This window comes from Entelurus aequoreus, linkage group LG22 (assembly GCF_033978785.1).
Source record: "Entelurus aequoreus isolate RoL-2023_Sb linkage group LG22, RoL_Eaeq_v1.1, whole genome shotgun sequence".
Lineage (NCBI taxonomy): Eukaryota > Metazoa > Chordata > Actinopteri > Syngnathiformes > Syngnathidae > Entelurus > Entelurus aequoreus.
In genome coordinates this window covers 18,252,818-18,273,011 of record NC_084752.1, presented here as the reverse complement: position 1 = coordinate 18,273,011, position 20,194 = coordinate 18,252,818, and the positions used below count along the sequence as shown (strand labels likewise).

Here is a 20,194-nt window from a genome sequence, read left to right as displayed (position 1 = left end):
AAATTCAGACCTGCCAAATTGTATGTATTTTTAGCTCAATAAGTCACTCAAAATTACAAAGTTGTTTCAGTTGTGCACATGCACTGTTCGATTTCACCTCTATACTACGTGTACTTTTTTTTTGCAAAGCTAAAGGGTTTATCTACCCAACACTTAGGTCGTAAACGCCACCATCTGCATTCCGCAGATAAGTAGTAAATATTTTACCAAGGTTGGCAGTAAAAGTGTATTTCACTTCAGACCTCTGGAGGGAGCCAAGTAACAAGAGAATATCCATCCATCCATTTTTCTATCGCTTGTCCCTCTGGGGCAAGTGCCCCTGGCTGATCTGCAGGCTGCAGTCAGGGGTTACTCCTCTGGGGGCCGCGGGGGTCCTGGAGCCTATCCCAGCTGCACTTGTGCGGGGTACACCCTGGACAAGTCGCCATCTCATCGCAGGGCCAACACTGATAGACAGACAACATTCACACACTGGCTATTCTTTATTGTTGCTTTAATTTGCTCTTTGATCCAACCCTCCTTGGATGTTTCACAGTATTTTGTGCATACACTCTGATGCTATGATGCTGAAGACATGACGACGTTAAGCTATTATGATCTAGGTTACACTGAAAGTAAAAAATAGGAAAAAGTCAGCCTGGGTTGAAGGGATTGGTGCTAATAACACTTTTCATTATAGCTACTGAATGTCTTAGCCACGCACAGTAAGCAGAATTTTGAATGCTCAAATGTCAACATTGAACTGCTACGTGGGAAGAAGTTTACATTCTGGTCATATAAACTATAATTTGAAAAAAAACAAAAACAGTACATTTTCATTATTCTCTCTAAATAATACAGGGAATATTGTTTTGAAGCTACTTACTTGAATATGCAATTTATTTCTCTCCAGATTCTGTTTTACAAGAATGTAACATAATTGTCTTTGCAATTTCCATGTTGTTTTTAGTGAACATGTTCATAATTTTTCATGCATGCTGTTATTTGGACATTTTGCATGTGAAAACAGTAAGTTTTGAACATCCGCCAAATTTTTTGGGCAAGAACATTTGCACTCAACTGTGTTCCTTATATCACTAAAAGGTTTTTTTTATGTCCACAATGTATATATAGAATACGCACTGTATATTGAACAGGTGGGATTATTTTTGCCTTGATTTGTTTCACAGAAAAGACAATGTAATCATATGATAATTAATTTACTTTAGTAGAGATGACTACTTTTTGATCAGACACTTTTCAATTGCACTGTAACTTATCTTTAGGAATTGTCTTGTTTTATTGTGCTAATGTAGAGTTCAGGTGCATCTCAACATAGTAGAATATGGTCCAAATGTTATTATGATGTCAGGAGTTTAATTCAGACTAAGAAAGCAATTCAAGGCTCAGGATGTTTTTGCAGTTAGTGTGCTGATTGGAGTGTGAACCAATAGGTTTATATAATATTCAACTTTTTAACAGTTTCTCACATTTTATGAACTACTGAATTTGGGCTTTTTACTAGTTGTTAATCATCACAATTATTAATACATTCTGGAAACATTTCACTTTGTATGTGTGGTGAATCTATAGAATAAAAGAATATCAATATATAGAATATAAGTTTTACTACTGTATAAAATTAACTTAAAAAAAATATTCAGATGCATTTAATTGCACATGCATGTACAACACTGGACCCAAACAGTTCATCTACTGACAATATCAGCAGATTGTGTACTAAAGGCTGTAAGTTAAAACTGTACTAGCTAAACTGTGTCACCTCTTTGTAACATGGATTTGAATATTAATATAGTTTATAGTATTTGACGCAACGGAAATTATTGTTACACTGTGATAGAGATGTAATAAATCTATAGCCCACATAAATGAATACAAATGTGAGTGTTCATGTGTTTTTTATGCAGTCTTCATCAAATCAATATAAATAACTGATTTTGTAAATTGTATGTATAAGTGTGTGTGTATATATATATATATATATATATATATATATATATATATATATACTGGCTTTTCCAGCAGTGATAAGGGGTGCAGTTCATTGATCTTTTCCAGTTTCTTTTTTAAACATTACATTGTTGTCCTCTAATTAATGTTAATACAAGTTGCTCATTGAAGAGATAAGAAAAACCAAGAGAAAAATGTTGTTTTCAAATACTACCTGTATTTTTTAATATTAAAATTAAAACAATTATTAGTTATTTTTATTTGTATACAAAGTCTGTGCATATCCTCCAGGAAAAGCTATGTTACTTTGTTGTAAAAGTCCTACTTATTTTATATATACAGTATATCTGCAGTTTATTGTCTGATTATCATAATGAAGTCACACTAATATTAAAGTCATTACACAGGCTGTAGAAAGTCTTGGTGTATAATAAATGTTTCTGCAAATATTAAAAGGTGCCATATGTAGTAATGTAATGTAATGGTACTGCAATCACGGTCAAAATTCTGTAGTCCCCTCCCACTCTCCATGACTGAGGTTGCCTGACACGCAGCTAAACCTGAATTCTACTCCGAGGAACTTCAAATGGCAATGGACGAGTCCTACGCTGTAGGTTTCTCTTGTTTATGCTTCTTGCAAGATGGTTTACTAAGTAATTATGCCATATTTTGTCATGCATAAGTTAAGAATCGAAACGACGCCTTTTAGATTTACTAAGGTCTGACATGTTTAGTAACTGTACCAGTGGCTGTAGCTCGATGAAGAGGGCGGTGCGTAACTAGAAACCTGGATGTGGCACACCCACAGACTTTTTAATTGGTCAAACAGTGGTGGGCGGGGCATTGAAATGAAAACAATAACAAGATTTCGGGGCTGTAAATCTACTTTTGAAATGAGCATATCCCGGCTGAACTACCGTTATCAGTTATAAATATATTCGGAAAAAAACACGATTTATTAATGGCTTTTGACATACAGTATCAGGGCCATTTAATGATGACTTGACATGAAATTATTACATATGGCACCTTTGAATTGGGGACATGCATGCGGTGTCTAATCGCGACTGCACATGAAGTTAGTTTAAAGTTGGATATTCAATAGACATTTGACATGCAGCCAGGCCAGCTCTTTTGAGATGTGTCCCTGGTATCGAAATCTCACATAGCAGCTGTGTCAGCTCCTGCTGACATTGTGCATTAGGTTAAGGGACCGTCAATTAATTACTAGTCACTGGCTAATAGAAAAACATAAATTGTCAATAGATTTTTTCTCATGGGACCGACAACCCCAAAACCACTTTTTTATTGCCTATTCCTCATTAATACACTTGGCTAAGTCATGTGTTGGGTTTTCCAGCTGTTTTTAATGATTATTTTTCAATATTATTAGTAAACTTTAAAACCACTTTGACATTGTTTGTTCATCATTACTATACTCAGCTCATCTTTTTTCCAGTGTTTTATTTTTGAAGATTGTCACCGTCAATAACTTTCTTGTCATTCTATTTATAACCTCAAAACATGTTCATATTGTTTGTTTATCATTTCTACATACTTCATGCGTTGTTTTTTTGTGAATTTATTTAACATTTTTGAAAATTATAATCGCTTATTGCTTGTCACAAGTTGAGCTAGAATTTTTTTACGTAATCACGGGCATTATTAAAATGATATTTTATTAATGGAAAATAAGGTAGCACCAGAGTGAAAGAAGCAAAGGTCCACGGTTGAGTCAAAAAACTAAACTAACAAAAAGCCAAACAGGAACCAAGGCAGAGGCAAATATAGAGGAACAAGGAAGACCATGGTATGGCATGCCATGTATGAGTATAGCGAACAATGAACCAATGCTGTCTGGCCAACATTGCTGGCTTAAGAAACTACCTGATTAACAACCAGGGACATGTGTGTCTCCCGATAGCTAATCAGGAAATAAGAGAGGAAAACAGGCCTCAAGCAGAGTTAAAATGGATGAGAGTGGAGACAAACGGGGAGTTGAATGAAAAATAAGAGTGCTGGACAGCCACTAAATACCAAAATACAGGAAAACTGTTAACACAAGTCCAACCCGTAATGGGGGTTCATGACATTGCTATTAACGCATGAACCCAGTATAGTAAAAATGAAAAAACAATATGAAAATGGTTTTGGGGTTCTAGGTCACGCAAATAAATATCTGGCACCTATCAATGTTTTGTTTTTCTTTGGGGGTTAAAAAAAGTGAGTACCGGTAATTTCCGGCTTTGGCTCCGGTGCCACTTACAGCTTTCGCAAATAACTTGTGATCGAATACTCACCTGGGAGTGACGAGTGAATATCCAATCACAGTCACGTTTAAGGTAAGGCTACCTAGCCCATTGACAACCCGTGATCTGATTGGCTTTTGCAACTGTCCATCAACTAAAATGTCCTTTATTCGTTTACACTTCACAGCCGCCGCTAATGTTGATTCAGAAGGCCTCTTGCAGAATTCTACAGCCCTGGCAACAAGCTAGCTGAATTCTGATTGCATACAACCCAGCAGGGACAAAACATTATAACAACTTTGAGAACGTGTTAAATTAGGTGCTGACGTTGAGCAACTCAAACCTAACGTTGAAACAACATGCTTTTTGACAACGTTTAATCAATGTTGGGTTCTGACATTGATTTGACCATTGAATTTTGGTCATTTCCCAACCAATATTCAACAACACAAATACAACTTTGAAACAACATACTCTATGACAACGTTTAATCAATGTTGGGTTCTGACAATTTGACCATTGAATTTTGGTCATTTCCTAACCACTATTCTACAACACAAATACAACTTTGAAACAACATGCTTTTTGACAACTTTTAATCAATATTGGGTTCTGACGTTGATTTGACCATTGAATTTTGGTAATTTCCCAACCAATATTCGACAACACAAATACAGCTTTGAAACAACATGCTTTTTGACAACGTTTATTCACTGTCAGGTTGTGGCATTGATTTGACCTTTGAAATGTGTTAATTTGCCAACCAACATCATGGATCCAACGTTGGACATCAACATTGTCTCAATTTACAAATCCAACTATTTTGTGACGTTGTTTTAAAGCAGTGGTCCCCAACGTTTTCGTAGCCGCGGACCGGTCAACGCTTGAAAATTTGTCCCACGGACCGGGGGGGGGGGGGGGGGGGGGGGGGGGGGGGGATTCTGTGGTTTTGTTTTTTCATAAAGAAATACAATCATGTGTGCTTACGGACTGTATCCCTGCAGACTGTATTGATCTATATTGATATATAATCTATATATTGTGTTTTTTTATGTTGATTTAATAAAAAATAAAATAATTTTTTTTTTTTTTTTTTTAATTTCTTGGGCGGCCCGGTACCAATCGCTACCCGTTGGGTACCACTGTTTTAAAGGACATCTATGTATTATCAACGTTGTATCATTGTCTTGTGCCTGCTGGCAAGCTCTAACGCAAGGGTGGGGAACCTGTGGCTCTCGAGCCAGATGTGACTCTTTTGATGACTGCATCTGGCTCTCAGATAAATCTTAGCTGACATTGCTTAACACGATAAGTAATGAATAATTCCGCTGGTAATCAGTGTTAAAAATAATGTTCAAAATGCAAAACATTCTCATGTATTTTAATTCATCCATCCATCCGTTTTTTACCGCACCTGTTTGAGAAGCCTGTTTGAGAAGTCGCATTAATGGTAAGAAGTATTTTATTTATTATTGGTTAGCTTCAGAATAACAATGTTATTAAAAAGAATAAGAGACATATTATACTCTAAAAATGTTGGTCTTACTTAAAAACACACGCATTTAGTTGTATTCAGTGTTAAAAAGTATTATATGGCTCTCACAGAAATACATTTTAAAATATTTGGCTTTCATGGCTCTCTCAGCCAAAACGTTTCCCGACCCCTACTCTAACGTAAAATAAAAACCAAGCAACACTTTAGCCAAATATGACATGAAGAGAATATGATAAATAGTTTTGTATATTCATGGAGAGAAAATTAAAAACAAAAATAACTTATTCATGTACCACGGTGGTGCACGTGTGCCTCCAAAACGAAGGTCCTGGGTTCGATCCTGGGCTCGGGATCTTTCTGTGTGGAGTTTGCATGTTCTCCCCGTGACTGCGTGGGTTCCCTCCGGGTACTCCGGCTTCCTCCCACCTCCAAAAACATGCACCTGGGGATAGGTTGATTGGCAACACTATATTGGTGTGTGAATGTGAGTGTGAATGTTGTCTGTCTATCTGTGTTGGCCCTTTGATGAGGTGGCGACTTGTCCAGGGTGTACCCGCCTTCCGCCCGAATGCAGCTGAGATAGGCTCCAGCACCCCCCAAGCAGTAGAAAATGGATGGATGGATGGATGTATGATCATGATTTATGTTAGGCCAGCAGAGAAGGCCTAGCTGGCCCTGACGGCGCACCACTGCTGTATTTATTATGTGTTATCATTATTAGTTTTTGCAGCCTCCCCTGAATGCACGTCACTGCTTTCCCATTGTTACTAGGCTGCACATGAAATGTGGAATAGGTTGCTACATAGGCGCTGATCCCGTGGGTGCTCTGCGCGAAGCACCCACGGAAAATGCCGAGCACCCACGTGGGATGGTGGCAACTCTCAATCTTTAATATAATTTTAGAAAAATCAATATTGTTGTTAATTTTGTGGCGAGTTCAATCTGTTTCACATAATAAAAAAGTCACAAATCATAGAGTCTATAATTAACAAAGTCTGACCTAAATTTAATTGTGTCCGATAAATAAACCAATGACACAATCCTCTTGCCTTTGAACATATTGCATGGGAGCGAATGAAGGGCATACTTACTATGAACAATGCCAACACTGTCATAAATATGTGCCATATAGTGAAACCACACTAAACAACGACGACAAACACATTTTGGAAGAATATTTGCACCGCAACACAACGTAAACACAACAGAACACATTCCCAGAATTCCCTGCAGCACGAACTCTTCCGGGACACTACAATATGAACAAACGCCATTGGTAGATCTACACCTGACATCCACTGTAATGATACCAAGTACAATTGCGTATATATATTTCTGCCGAGACTCCTCCCACCCCCAACTAGGACTGTTTTCACTGCTGGACTCAAGAAAGAGGTTCCGCAGCCTCTAAAGCAGAACCTCCAGGTTCTGTAACAGCTTCTTCCCTCAGGCTATAAGACTCTTGAACGCATCACAATAATCCCCTCAATTCCCCCCAAAAATGGATTAACTCGCTGGAATATAAAGACAATATAACATACATCCATAAACCTGGATTCATATGCAAAAGTGCAATATATTTATCTGTACAGTAATCTATTTATTTATATATGCACCTTATTGCTCTTTTATCCTGCACTACAATGAGCAAATGCAACGAAATTTCGTTCTTATCTGTACTGTAAAGTTCAAATTTGAATGACAATAAAAAGGAAGTTTAAGTCTAAGTCTAAGTATCAAGTCGATACTACTATGATTACATCGATATTTTTTAACATCACAAAATCTTCTTTCTTTTTAAAAAAAAAACAATTATATTATGTCTATAAACTCAGGAAATATGTCCCTGGACACATGAGGACTTTGGAATATGACCAAAGTATGATGCTGTAACTACTTGGTATCGGATTGATACCCAAATTTGTGGTATCATCCAAAACTAATGTAAAGTATCAAACACGAGAACAATAAGTGATTATTACATTTGAACAGAAGTATAGATAGAACATGTTGGAACAAAAAATAACCAGATATTACAGGAAATGAACAAGTAGATTAATAATTACCATGAATTGATTAACGTGGACCCCGACTTAAACAAGTTGAAAAACGTATTTGGGTGTTACCATTTAGTGGTCAATTGTACGGAATATGTACTGTACTGTGCAATCTACTAATACAAGTTTCAATCAATCAATCAATCAATCAAATTCATTTTGTACCACTTGTCCTGATAAATGAATGACACAATATGTTACTGCATATGGTAGCAGCTAAATTAGGAGTCTTTGCTTGCTTACTTACTACTAAAAGCCAAGTTGTCTTGTTTGTTCACTATTTTATTTAAGGACAAAATTGCAATAGGAAACATATGTTTAATGTACCGTAAGATTGTTTTGTTAAAATAAAGCCAATGACGACATTTTTTGTGGTCCTCTTTATTTAGAAATGTACCGAAATATTTTTTGGTATCAGCATGGGCGTCACTAGCTTTTAAGGACAGGGGGGGCTTAGCCCCCAGGAGATGCAGGATGCGAGCGAACGTAGCGCACGAGCACAAAACTTCACAAACGGCTAACAAAGACTTAGAAAATATTCATTGTTATTATTATTATTTCAGTCGGTTTCTTTTCAATCTGGGTTCAGTACAACAACAAACATGGGTTTGCACAGTGACATTTTGTTTACAGCATCAACAAGAAACAATGACTTGCATGATCCTTCAAGATACACTGAAACACAATGAAAGTCATGGCATTAGCCTCTATGTTATTCATTCACAACATAGAGGCTAATTCCACCACTTTAGCTCACAATACAATAATTGTTTGTTCCCAAATATTTTGAAGTTGCACAGATTACATTTTGGGCACATATGTGACTAAAATGGTTGTAAATTCAAGCTCTGGAAATATTACTTAATACTTGAATTAAAGTAATATCTGGACCGGGATAATTTGGCTTGTATATAATATATTTATATATATATATATTATGGCAAGACGTTAAGGAAATTAAATATATATGGAAGTCTGAATAGAAATGAGAAACTTTTATATATACTGTAAATAAGAAAGACTGCTGATCTGAAAAAGAGCCAAAACTGTCAAAGAGCTGAGGGACCATCTTCAAAGTGCAATGCTGAAACAAATCATGCAAACAATAAAATGTAACTTCCAGGGTTTGAGATTAACGTTGTCCCGTCGTCCCGGGGATGGTAAAAAAAAATGCACGGGACGAAATTAAATGCTCCCCGGGACGATGGCTTTTAACCTTTTTTTTTCTTTTTCTTTTTATGTATTTATTCATTTTACATTTTATATTAAATATCTTGGTTTTTCCACCCTCAGAAAATCCTATGAAATGTTTAACAAGCCATCCTATAATAATACAACAGCTATTAATGTAACAATACAATAAAAAATATATATTTAATGATGTTTTTTTCATTATTTTAACAATAGGCTAATGTATATTACTTTATATAGATTCTACAAGAAACACAAAACTTAAAAACTAAATTATTTACAATTGCAGACACAAGGTTCTTGTTCTGCAGTGTGTGTGCTAATGTGCTTCGTACACCTGCAGGACCGCAAGCAAGGTCGCAGAGAAAATGCGGACTGGATTTTGAGTGATGTGGGCATTTTCTATATGAACAAGTGGAATGGATTGGATACCGACGCACTAAAGGGGCTCACTAACTTACGCTATGAAGTGAGGGGAAACTGAGTGAATAATGACAGGTTATATGATTATTAATTTAAACTCATATCTACGGGCCACTTTATAATGAATATGTTGGCATGTATTTGTAAAAAAAATAAATATATATATATATATATATTTTTAACACCAAATTATTTAGGGGGGCTTACGAACATTTTAGGGGGGCTTGAGCCCCCCTAAAATAGGCCTAACAACGCCAATGGGTATCAGGACAACACTAATACACACCGAGCACCCACTGGCAGAAACGTAGGTCGTCGTTTATGGGTTGCTACATTACATATCAGCGATTTTAGATTGCAAATGTATGTACTTTTCAGGCAATTCATAAACAAGTGAACTATTGTCAAATTATCACTCCCAAAACTGAGGCTGGAAAAAAAACAACCTCTCGAACCTCCCACGCTTTTTCGATTTAACCCGCCCTCCCGTTGCCTTGCCAGCACTGCGCATGCGCTTAGTTTAAAGGGAGCAAAGGAGCCCGGATAAAGATGCTCCCAGCGTCGCGGGCTCAGGCGGCATTAAACTTCACTGCCGTGTAAGCATTTAGTAGCAGCAGCAGCAGCAGCAGACATGGAAATGAGCAAGTCTTTTTCCGACACGGAGCGGGCACTCCGGAGCTACGGCGCCGTGTCGCAAACCGCGTGGACGACCGACAAAGGTGAGCAACATCCGCGGTGTGTTCACGTCATGCTAGCATGTTCCTGCATCCCTGCCTCGGTCCACTGATGCTATGATGCACACATGTTTATGAATACCGTGCCAATTGCAACACTTATGATACAAATATTTATAATAATAACATACCCTTTTAGTAGTGTAGCATTCATCTGTGTATCGGACTAAACGTGTAAATTTAAAGATTAAAAAACATTTTATTATTTATTATTTTTATTTTTATTTACAGGCAAACATAGTTTTGTATTTCATTATTGTTTCTTTTGTTAATATCAGAGTCCGTTCTGCAAAAGGGTCATCCCTAGAAGCACACAGATTATGGACAGGGACCCACAGTTTTAAAATATATCATCATATAATATACAAAATACAACACAATACATTTCAAATCTACCTACCAAATACCCATTTATAATTTCTTTTTTTTTTTTTTTAATAAAAAAGGGAATCTTAAATCCACCAAATCAATCTCAATATCCTATCATTCAAATTTTAATAAAAGGTTGCATCTCGAAGATCTGTGATAATCTCATCATACATTGATCAACGTCTGACTTAAACCAACACCGACCATTACACTATGGAAAATGTGTATTTTTGCTGAAGCAGCATGAATTAAAAAAAATTTATACTCACAATCCAATCATGCCGAGTTAGGTCAATTTGTCTAAGATTGAAATGTAACTGTACTGTCAAGGTGCAAATATTGCAGCATGTAAAAAAAATATAAATATGTAAGCAAGTACATTTATAATATAAGATTAGCAAGAACAAAATAGAAAATAAGTAAACAACACATTCAATTTAAACAAGGTAGCTCCAATTGAAGAACATTGCTTTAAAACAAGGAATTGATGCTATTGTTTGTAAAAAATTAAGTTATTTCAACTGAACATTATTACTAATTACCAACGTCTGGAATGACGCAAGTGTCGACACAACACGGAGGTGACAATGCTCCCCACAGAGGACAGTTCCAACAGAGATTTTATAGAGAAAAAGGCGGGAAAAAGTGCATCATATGTGTTTAGACACTGTTGGTGTGTTCAAACGCACAAAAAAACCTGGAAGGATGGAGGTAGCCCCGTCCTCTCATCCCTGGGCGGTCCAGTGTTTGTGTGTGTGTGTGTGCATGTGTGTGCGTGTGTGTGTGTGTGAGTGTGTGTACACATTGTGACTGCAGGATGTGTCATCAGCTGGATGTCATGCAGATGCTGACATTTACCTGTTGTCTTTCCCACTGCGTGCTCACTGCGTTTTGACCTCATTAAATCCTAACCCTACACTCTTTTTAACGAGGGCGCCATAGGATGATTGAATCAGGAAGTGGTGACTGTTTGTTGTGTGTGTGCATGCGAAAGATGATGGTTCACAGTTTTCACTGGCTCAGCTTGTGCACAGAAAAACTGAGCAGAAATGTGGGTGGGGGAGAAAGGCATGAAACTTTGATTTGGTGAGTGGAGACAAAACAAGCTTTTTTTTCTGTGAGAAAGCTTGAGTCTGCTGTGGTGAGTCAGCTGTGTCCTCGCTGCATGCAATTTGGGTCTCTGCAGGAGCCTGCGCTCATCCTATCCTGTCACGATGTGACCCACTCTGATCAGAAAGCATCTGGCATAGCATATTGTGATCATAAGTCAACACAGAACAGAACACTTACTAGTGTCACGATGCAACACGAAAATAATAGCACAGTACATGTAGGCCAACTATACTACCATACTTTCCAGGCAGTGGCGGGCCGTGCGTTTCCCACCTAGGCCTTCAGTGATCTCCGACTTCAATGATTACCTCTCAACATACCGTAATTGACGTTACCACATGATCATTGCTGGAGAAATACTATACAGGAACACATGTACACCCTACTGGGCATTGAATCACATAAACAGTATACAAAACGGGTTATTTTCTGGTGCAGTTAAAAATAATTTAAAAGGCATCAGCAATTAAAACATATACTGTAAATTCCTCTGCTTGGCTTATGCAACTTCTGGTCAATAAAGTTTGGTTCAAAGTACACACTCCTCAAATATATATTAACTGCCCTGACCACATGATGGCGACAAATACACATGTAACAATGTTAATTAAATGACAAGCATGACAAACTTTAACAACAAGAGTTTACAACTTTTAGTTGTAAAAGAACAGCTACTGTCAACAACTTGTGATCTGATTGGGTATCGCAACTGTCTCTCAACTCTGTGTTCTCAAATTGATCCGCTAAAGGTCCCGATGAGTATCTAATCACAGGAAGCGTAAATAGCACGTTGAACGTAAGGCCATCTAGAAGGCCTTACTGACAACAACTCATGATCTGATTGGCTATCGCAACTGCCTGTCACTGTATGTCCCCGTTCACTTTCAGTGCACGGACACCTGCATTGTTGATTCTGAAGGCGTCATAAGATAGTTTTAGTTTGTATCCATTTAGAATTAAGCTAACAACAACAGCACTGGAACAAGCATAATATGACATGAAGAGAATATGAATAATTTTAGATATTTAGGGAAAGTAAATACAAAAATAATTGTATCTTTAATTATGATCATGATTTCTGGTTTTGTCAGGCCAGCAGAGAAGGCTAGCCTAACAGCACACCGCTGTTTCCAGTTGATAGAGTGCCGCAACCACCACATTTTAGAAACAATTTTTTTTTTTACAAATATTAGCCACACCGGACCAGAAGCCTCAGATATATACTAGTACAACATATTTTGTAAATGTTTATTTACATGCCTTAATTGTTTCCAAATGGTGCCTGTCACACGGCAGTAAAACGGCTGATCAAACAAATCAGAAGTCATCGTCATGGAACCACGAACTACGGAAGCTTGCTCTCCAATCAGCTAAACAAACTCAACTCCACAAAGGGCTGGGCGATATGGACCAAAACTGATACCGGTAATAACTATAATACCGGTATATCACGCAGCCCTAGCTCCACGGTGACGTTTTGGTGAATTTACGAAACTGGAAAAATACAAAAAGCATGCATGAAAACACTCCTACAGACATCAAACATGGGACAGTTTTGTATGTATAATTTTTTAAAATTATATTGGAAAACTGACAAATGTTGCTTGGAGTGATGAATGAAGAATCTTTTTGAGCATAAACGTTATAGATGGATAGTAGACGAAACGGGATATACATCCAGTTCAAGGCATGAAACAGGAAGTACATTTTCATTCCGCAGCACTTGCAGTGAGTGAACTCGTCCGAAAGATGGCACCATAGCACAGACAATTACACACCTTGTCAGTTTCTCTGTCTGTGTTGAAAACTATTTCTTGAATACAAAACAGTATGGCTGTTAGTGAAGAAAAATCCACAAATTAGCCGCACCATTTTATAAGCTGCGGGATTTAAAGCGTAGGGAAAAAGTAGCGGTTTATAGTCTGAAAAATACGGTACTACAAGGAATCCTTAACAACAACTACATTTTCTTAACTTCGTAACTTTAGCAAAAACTATTTTCAGCAAGCACCGCAATGCATGCTTGGAAGCCGGAAGAATCCCCATCAAATTATTAGGACCCCACCCCTTGTAGGTGGGGAGAGTCCACATAGATCCTTTTGTTCGAAGGCTGTTTAAAATCATGAGTGGTGGCTAGAATGGAAGTTTAACAATTTATTCTACAAAACAGAGTAAGTACAAACAATAAAAATACCAGCGGTATCGAGCTATCAAAAGGTAGAAGCAGTCTGTAAAATGTCTCTAATGCTTTTGTCCACCTATGTTTCTCCACATTGACAGGTATCAAAACTAAAAGTAAACTTTACATGGGTTTACACACACATTCTCCTCCTCCACTCTCTCTCCAGGCTAGTACTTCATGACACCATAACTAAGAATATATGTGTGTGAGACTGCATAAATTAGGGTGTATTCATTGTGTGTATCTTCTTTGAACAGAACCAGGACCAAAGCTAGTAATTTCTAAGGCATTCCATTTTGCCCAAAGTAGGAAAAATATTCCCTTAACAGACGCTACAACATGTTTAACATTTTTAAATCATGTTTGAGTTGGATCTTAATCTGAAATCCAGAAAGGTCTCAAATGGCATCTTACAAGAGGAAGGACATTCATCAATATAGAAATGTGGATATACTTTGGAGTAGTCATTGTTCTTTGCGCGATAGACGATCTAGCATATGATATAAATTTGGCGTGTGCCGCAATTTTGACAGCGACAAACGAACAAACACGTCCTCACCAAAAAGTAATAGGGCTACAGGGTTCATCAATTTTATATTGTGATCCGATTAATTAATTAATTATGAGGATGTTAATAAAAAGAACATTGTTAAAGATGTTTGTCACTGTCATGTCTATCTGTGTTGGCCCTGTGATGAGGTGGCGACTTGTCCAGGGTGTACCCCGCCTTCCGCCCGAATGCAGCTTAGATAGGCTCCAGCGACCCCCCGCGACCCCGAAAGGGACAAGCGGTAGAAAATGGATGGATGGATGGATGGATGTCTTTTACCCAACTTAGGCTTCTCCTTCATGAAAGAGCGGTTTCCACTCCAGTATAGACATAGGGTGGCTTGTATCGCTGCTGGTATTTTTGTCTACACTTTTTGTGTGCTCCACCAAGACATCTGAGTAAGTAGTTTTCTTTATGCCCCCGTATGGCACACTGAATAAATAAAATTAACAAGAAAACCATCAAAAATTCAAAAAAATAGAGCAAAAAGACAATTTAATGAGAAAAGGCTGAAATGATGATGCAAATAATGAATAAAGACACAAATATTTGTCTTTAAATATATATATAACGTTTCTTTAGCCTTTTAATTGGCCTATTTCATTACAAATAACATGCTGATGCCAGCAAACTTCACGTCTTTGTTGTCTTTTGTAAGTTTTGCCCAAAAATCGAAATCATAATCAAAAATAGAGTTTTCAAAGTAAAAAATTGGGATTTTGTTTTCGGACAAAATCGTGCCACCCTACAATATAGCATTCTCGCTAGCGGCTAACGTCCCTACACAAGGCAAAGCCACTTCAAAGTCAGCAATCCTCCCTACATGGCAGCAAATAAACAACGTTTCTTACAAATGTCTATCACTGGAGGAGGAGAAATAGTTAAACATGCTACACTACACACCGTACGAGGATATGCCCACAGATAACCACAAGTGAGCTCTTCAATTTAAACAAAGGCGGGTGGATCGATACTAATATCGACAGCAGCAGTACAAAGTATAGTATCAGCATATGGTTGATACCCTGTGATGAAGCGGTGACTTGTCCAGGGTATACACCGCCTTCTGCCTGAGTGCAGCTGGGATAGATCCAGCCAGCCACCCCCATGACCCCAAGAGGGACATGCGGTAGAAAATGGATGGATGGATCCATTGATTAGATCGATGTCTTTTCTTGTTGTTATCATACAATGTTTGTGTTTTTTTGTGATTGTTTACAAACTCAGGAAATGAGTCCCTGGACACTGGAGTACTTTAAGAACCAAAATCTAATTTCAGATTAATAATCACAGCCAAAAGTAGGAAATTATTTGAATATTGAGTTTATATTGTTACACCACCACAATCCTTTTTTGTCTGATTATAAGTGCGATACAAAATTTCATCATTCAATTTTAACTATCTTGAAAATTTTAAGTATCCACATTGCTTTGACCAATATTGCCTCTGTTATTACTTGGTATTGGATCGATACCCACATTTGTAGTATCGTCCAAAACTAATGTAAAGTATCCAAACAACAGAAGAATAAGTGTTTATTACATTTGAACAGAAGTGTAGATCGAACCATGTTACAACAGAAAGCAACCAAATATTGAAATGTCAATTAATAATAGTTTTGAGAATGTAATACAACAGGAAATTATGCAATATCTTACCACAAACATTAACAGCCAAATAAGGAGCCATTGTGACACATTTTTAATGGTTCTATTATCATTTACATATGGAATCATTTATCGTGTTATATATCCTTATGAACCCTTCCCTTGGAAAACTGGAGAAAGCTATTGTTTTAATCCCCGTTTTTGATGCCAAAACTCCACAAACTTTAATGGCAAGCTTTCATGTGTTAAAAGACACCTCTTACATTTTGGTGCAAATTTGGATAGAGTGAAAGTTGTCATTCTCTGTGGTCCACAAGTTTGACTTCTTACAAATACATTTGAATAAAATAATGTATTCTCAGAAGTATAAAACAATTGTTTTATTGCCTGTATTATAGTAATGAATATTATGATTTTGTTATTGATGTGGTTGATCAATTATGTTGTTTATATTGCCCTGAGAGGTAATTGACTGTTAGCAGGACAGAGGTCCCCGTCGTGTTTGTCACAATTAACATAATTGGTTGTCATATTCTGCCTTGTTCTTGTCAGAGTGCAAGCTGCCAGTTGGAGGAAATGGTCCTTTGCCGCAATGTTGTTAGAAACAAACTGCTATGATGTAGTGGTAGATGTGACCACAAGGTGCGGCGAGAGGAGACAGCGTGCAGGCAAGAATTATATTTAATTGTAGCAAATGCAAATAAAGTGCAAAGGGGAAGTGCATAGGAAGCATAAGCCTAAGGACAAGCAAGGCATGACAAATCCATATACAAAATATACAGGAAAATGATTCAGTCCCGACTGAACAGCGAGGCTTGCATATAAACCCTTCTGATTAGTCAGCAAAATAAGGTGCGTCCTGATCACTAAACAGGAAGGTGTCATCAAATCAGTGCTCACAGCAAGAACTGGCAACAAAAGGAGGGAAGGAGCGCTGAAACCCAAATAAACACTAAACAGAGGAAAAACAATATACAGGTCATGACAAACTTATTGCTGCTCTTTTGTCAACCTTGGAAAATGTCTGCAATCTACATGCAGGGTTCCCCCCTGATTGTCAAAATATCTGTGGCGGTTGGGCCGTGGCTAGGGGTGTGTTGAACATGACGTCATCATATAATTTGCATAATCTGCTATGATATATATATTTTCTTTAAAAATTATACATTTAAAAACTCATATTTTTAATTAGTATTAACATACACTACCGTTCAATAGTTTGGGGTCACATTGAAATGTCCTTATTTTTGAAGGAAAAGCACTGTACTTTTCAATGAAGATAACTTTAAACTAGTCTTAACGTTAAAGAAATACACTCTATACATTGCTAATGTGGTAAATGACTATTCTAGCTGCAAATGTCTCGTTTTTGGTGCAATATCTACATAGGTGTATAGAGGCCCATTTCCAGCAACTATCACTCCAGTGTTCTAATGGTACAATGTGTTTGCTCATTGGCTCAGAAGGCTAATTGATGATTAGAAAACCCTTGTGCAATCATGTTCACACATCTGAAAACAGTTTAGCTCGTTACAGAAGCTACAAAACTGACCTTCCTTTGAGCAGATTGAGTTTCTGGAGCATCACATTTGTGGGGTCAATTAAATGCTCAAAATGGCCAGAAAAAGAGAACTTCCATCTGAAACTCGACAGTCTATTATTGTTCTTAGAAATGAAGACTATTCCACAAAATTGTTTGGGTGACCCCAAACTTTTGATCGGTAGTGTATATTTTTCTTATCATATCATTTTGCTATATTTTTCAATTGTTGCTGCTTATTATTATACAACATTTTCAAATTTCTAGAGACTTCTCTGATCCTTTTAGTGACTTTTTCTTTATTAAAAATGACTAGCTACAAATCTAGCATCTTTTTACGGTGTTATTGGAGACTGTACTTGTGTTTAGAGACTCTTTACTAATGTCGCTCCATGTCCCCTACGAGCAGCGATAGGTGCAGCGAGCCTTTCTCTCCCTAAAAGCCGCCACCGTCCTCTTAATATCTGGTGGTAATGTTTGTGTGTTATGAATGGTTATTGTGACCAAAATTATTACAGTTATTATTACCGCGGCATTTTTAAATGTGTTCAAAAAGTACTTATACTGAAATCTTTAAACTAAGTTTTATTTACAAAACAAATAAAATATTCAAAATAATAAACTTTGTACAAACCCCGTTTCCATATGAGTTGGGAAATTGTGTTACATGTAAATATAAACGGAATACAATGATTTGCAAATAATTTTCAACCCATATTCAGTTGAATATGCTACAAAGACAACATATTTGATGTTCAAACTGATAAACTTTTTTTTTTTGCAAATAATCATTAACTTTAGAACTTGATGCCAGCAACACGTGACAAAGAAGTTGGGAAAGGTGGCAATAAATACTGATAAAGTTGAGGAATGCTCATCAAACACTTATTTGGAACATCCCACAGGTGAACAGGCAAATTGGGAACAGGTGTATACCATGATTGGGTATAAAAGTAGATTCCATGAAATGCTCAGTCATTCACAAACAAGGATGGGGCGAGGGTCACCACTTTGTCAACAAATGTGTGAGCAAATCGTTGAACAGTTTAAGAAAAACCTTTCTCAACCAGCTATTGTAAGGAATTTAGGGATTTCACCATCTACGGTCCGTAATATCATCAAAGGGTTCAGAGAATCTGGAGAAATCACTGCACGTAAGCAGCTAAGCCTGTGACCTTCGATCCCTCAGGCTGTACTGCATCAACAAGCGACATCAGTGTGTAAAGGTTATCACCACATGGGCTCAGGAACACTTCAGAAACCCACTGTCAGTAACTACAGTTGGTCGCTACATCTGTAAGTGCAAGTTAAAACTCTCCTATGCAAGGCGAAAACCGTTTATCAACAACACCCAGAAACGCCGTCGGCTTCGCTGGGCCTGAGCTCATCTAAGATGGACTGATACAAAGTGGAAAAGTGTTCTGTGGTCTGACGAGTCCACATTTCAAATTGTTTTTGGAAGCTGTGGACGTCGTGTCCTCCGGACCAAAGAGGAAAAGAACCATCCGGATTGTTATAGGCGCAAAGTTGAAAAGCCAGCATCTGTGATGGTATGGGGGTGTATTAGTGCCCAAGACATGGGTAACTTACACATCTGTTAATGGCGCCATTAATGCTGAAAGGTACATACAGGTTTTGGAGCAACATATGTTGCCATCCAAGCAACGTTATCATGGACGTCCCTGCTTATTTCAGCAAGACAATGCCAAGCCACGTGTTACATCAACGTGGCTTCATAGTAAAAGAGTGCGGGTACTAGACTGGCCTGCCTGTAGTCCAGACCTGTCTCCCATTGAAAATGTGTGCCGCATTATGAAGCCTAAAATACCACAACGGAGACCCCCAGACTGTTGAACAACTTAAGCTGTACATCAAGCAAGAATGGGAAAGAATTCCACCTGAGAAGCTTAAAAAATGTGTCTCCTAAGTTCCGAAACGTTTACTTAGTGTTGTTAAAAGGAAAGGCCATGTAACACAGTGGTCAACATGCCCTTTCCCAACTACTTTGGCACGTGTTGCAGCCATGAAATTCTAAGTTAATTATTATTTGCAAAAAAAAATAAAGTTTATGAGTTTGAACATCAAATATCTTGTCTTTGTAGTGCATTCAATTGAATATGGGCTGAAAAGGATTTGTAAATCATGGTATTCCGTTTATATTTACATCTAAAACAATTTCCCAACTCATATGGAAACGGGGTTTGTACATGTAAATAATTGTCCTGAGAGGCAGTATAGGATCATTGCAGCTCGTGGTGCTGCAACATTTGATGAGTGTAACGATTGCTTGGTTAAATGTTTCGAGGCTGCTGTGTTTTGTGAGGGCAAGAAATAAGTCAATTAGCGACAAGCCGCAGCTGGTCGATCAGTCCACAACATTAGCAAGCCTCTCTCTTGTGGCGAAGGTCTGTGTACTGAAACGCTACATTTGTCTCGAGCGTTTAAGGCGACACAGAGCGGGTCACGTTGCACCGCCGCAGAGAAAAAGCATCCAGTGGTAGCGCAGACTCTGCACACTGCGGGAAATATGAGAAGCTACTTAATAAACCATCACCCAGAAAAATATATTTGAAGCCAGCAAAGCTAAGCATCAATTTTTGAGGTCTTTACATTCATAAAAGTTAAATTGTAAGATATTTGCTTGAAACAGTGTATGTTTCCGCACAATTCTTTGCACTTAAAAAACAGTGCAAAAAATAGAACATTTGAGCATTATGTTTACAGTAAGTGCGT

General features: G+C 37.6%; 2 protein-coding genes across 2 annotated transcripts in view; one reads left to right on the top strand and one right to left on the bottom strand.

Moving 5' to 3' along the window:
- The window catches only part of LOC133639553 (probable ATP-dependent RNA helicase DDX17), a 104,230-nt gene that overhangs the window by 59,418 nt on the left and 24,618 nt on the right, over positions 1 to 20,194 (bottom strand). The gene's annotated exons all lie outside the window — the stretch shown is intronic.
- Positions 1 to 20,194, top strand: part of LOC133639889 (uncharacterized) — a 58,363-nt gene that overhangs the window by 17,695 nt on the left and 20,474 nt on the right. Inside the window, exon 5 of the mRNA XM_062033573.1 lies at positions 9,948 to 10,084. Within this exon, the coding sequence (XP_061889557.1) occupies positions 9,948 to 10,084 (137 nt within the window). The remainder of the gene's footprint in view (positions 1 to 9,947; positions 10,085 to 20,194) is intronic.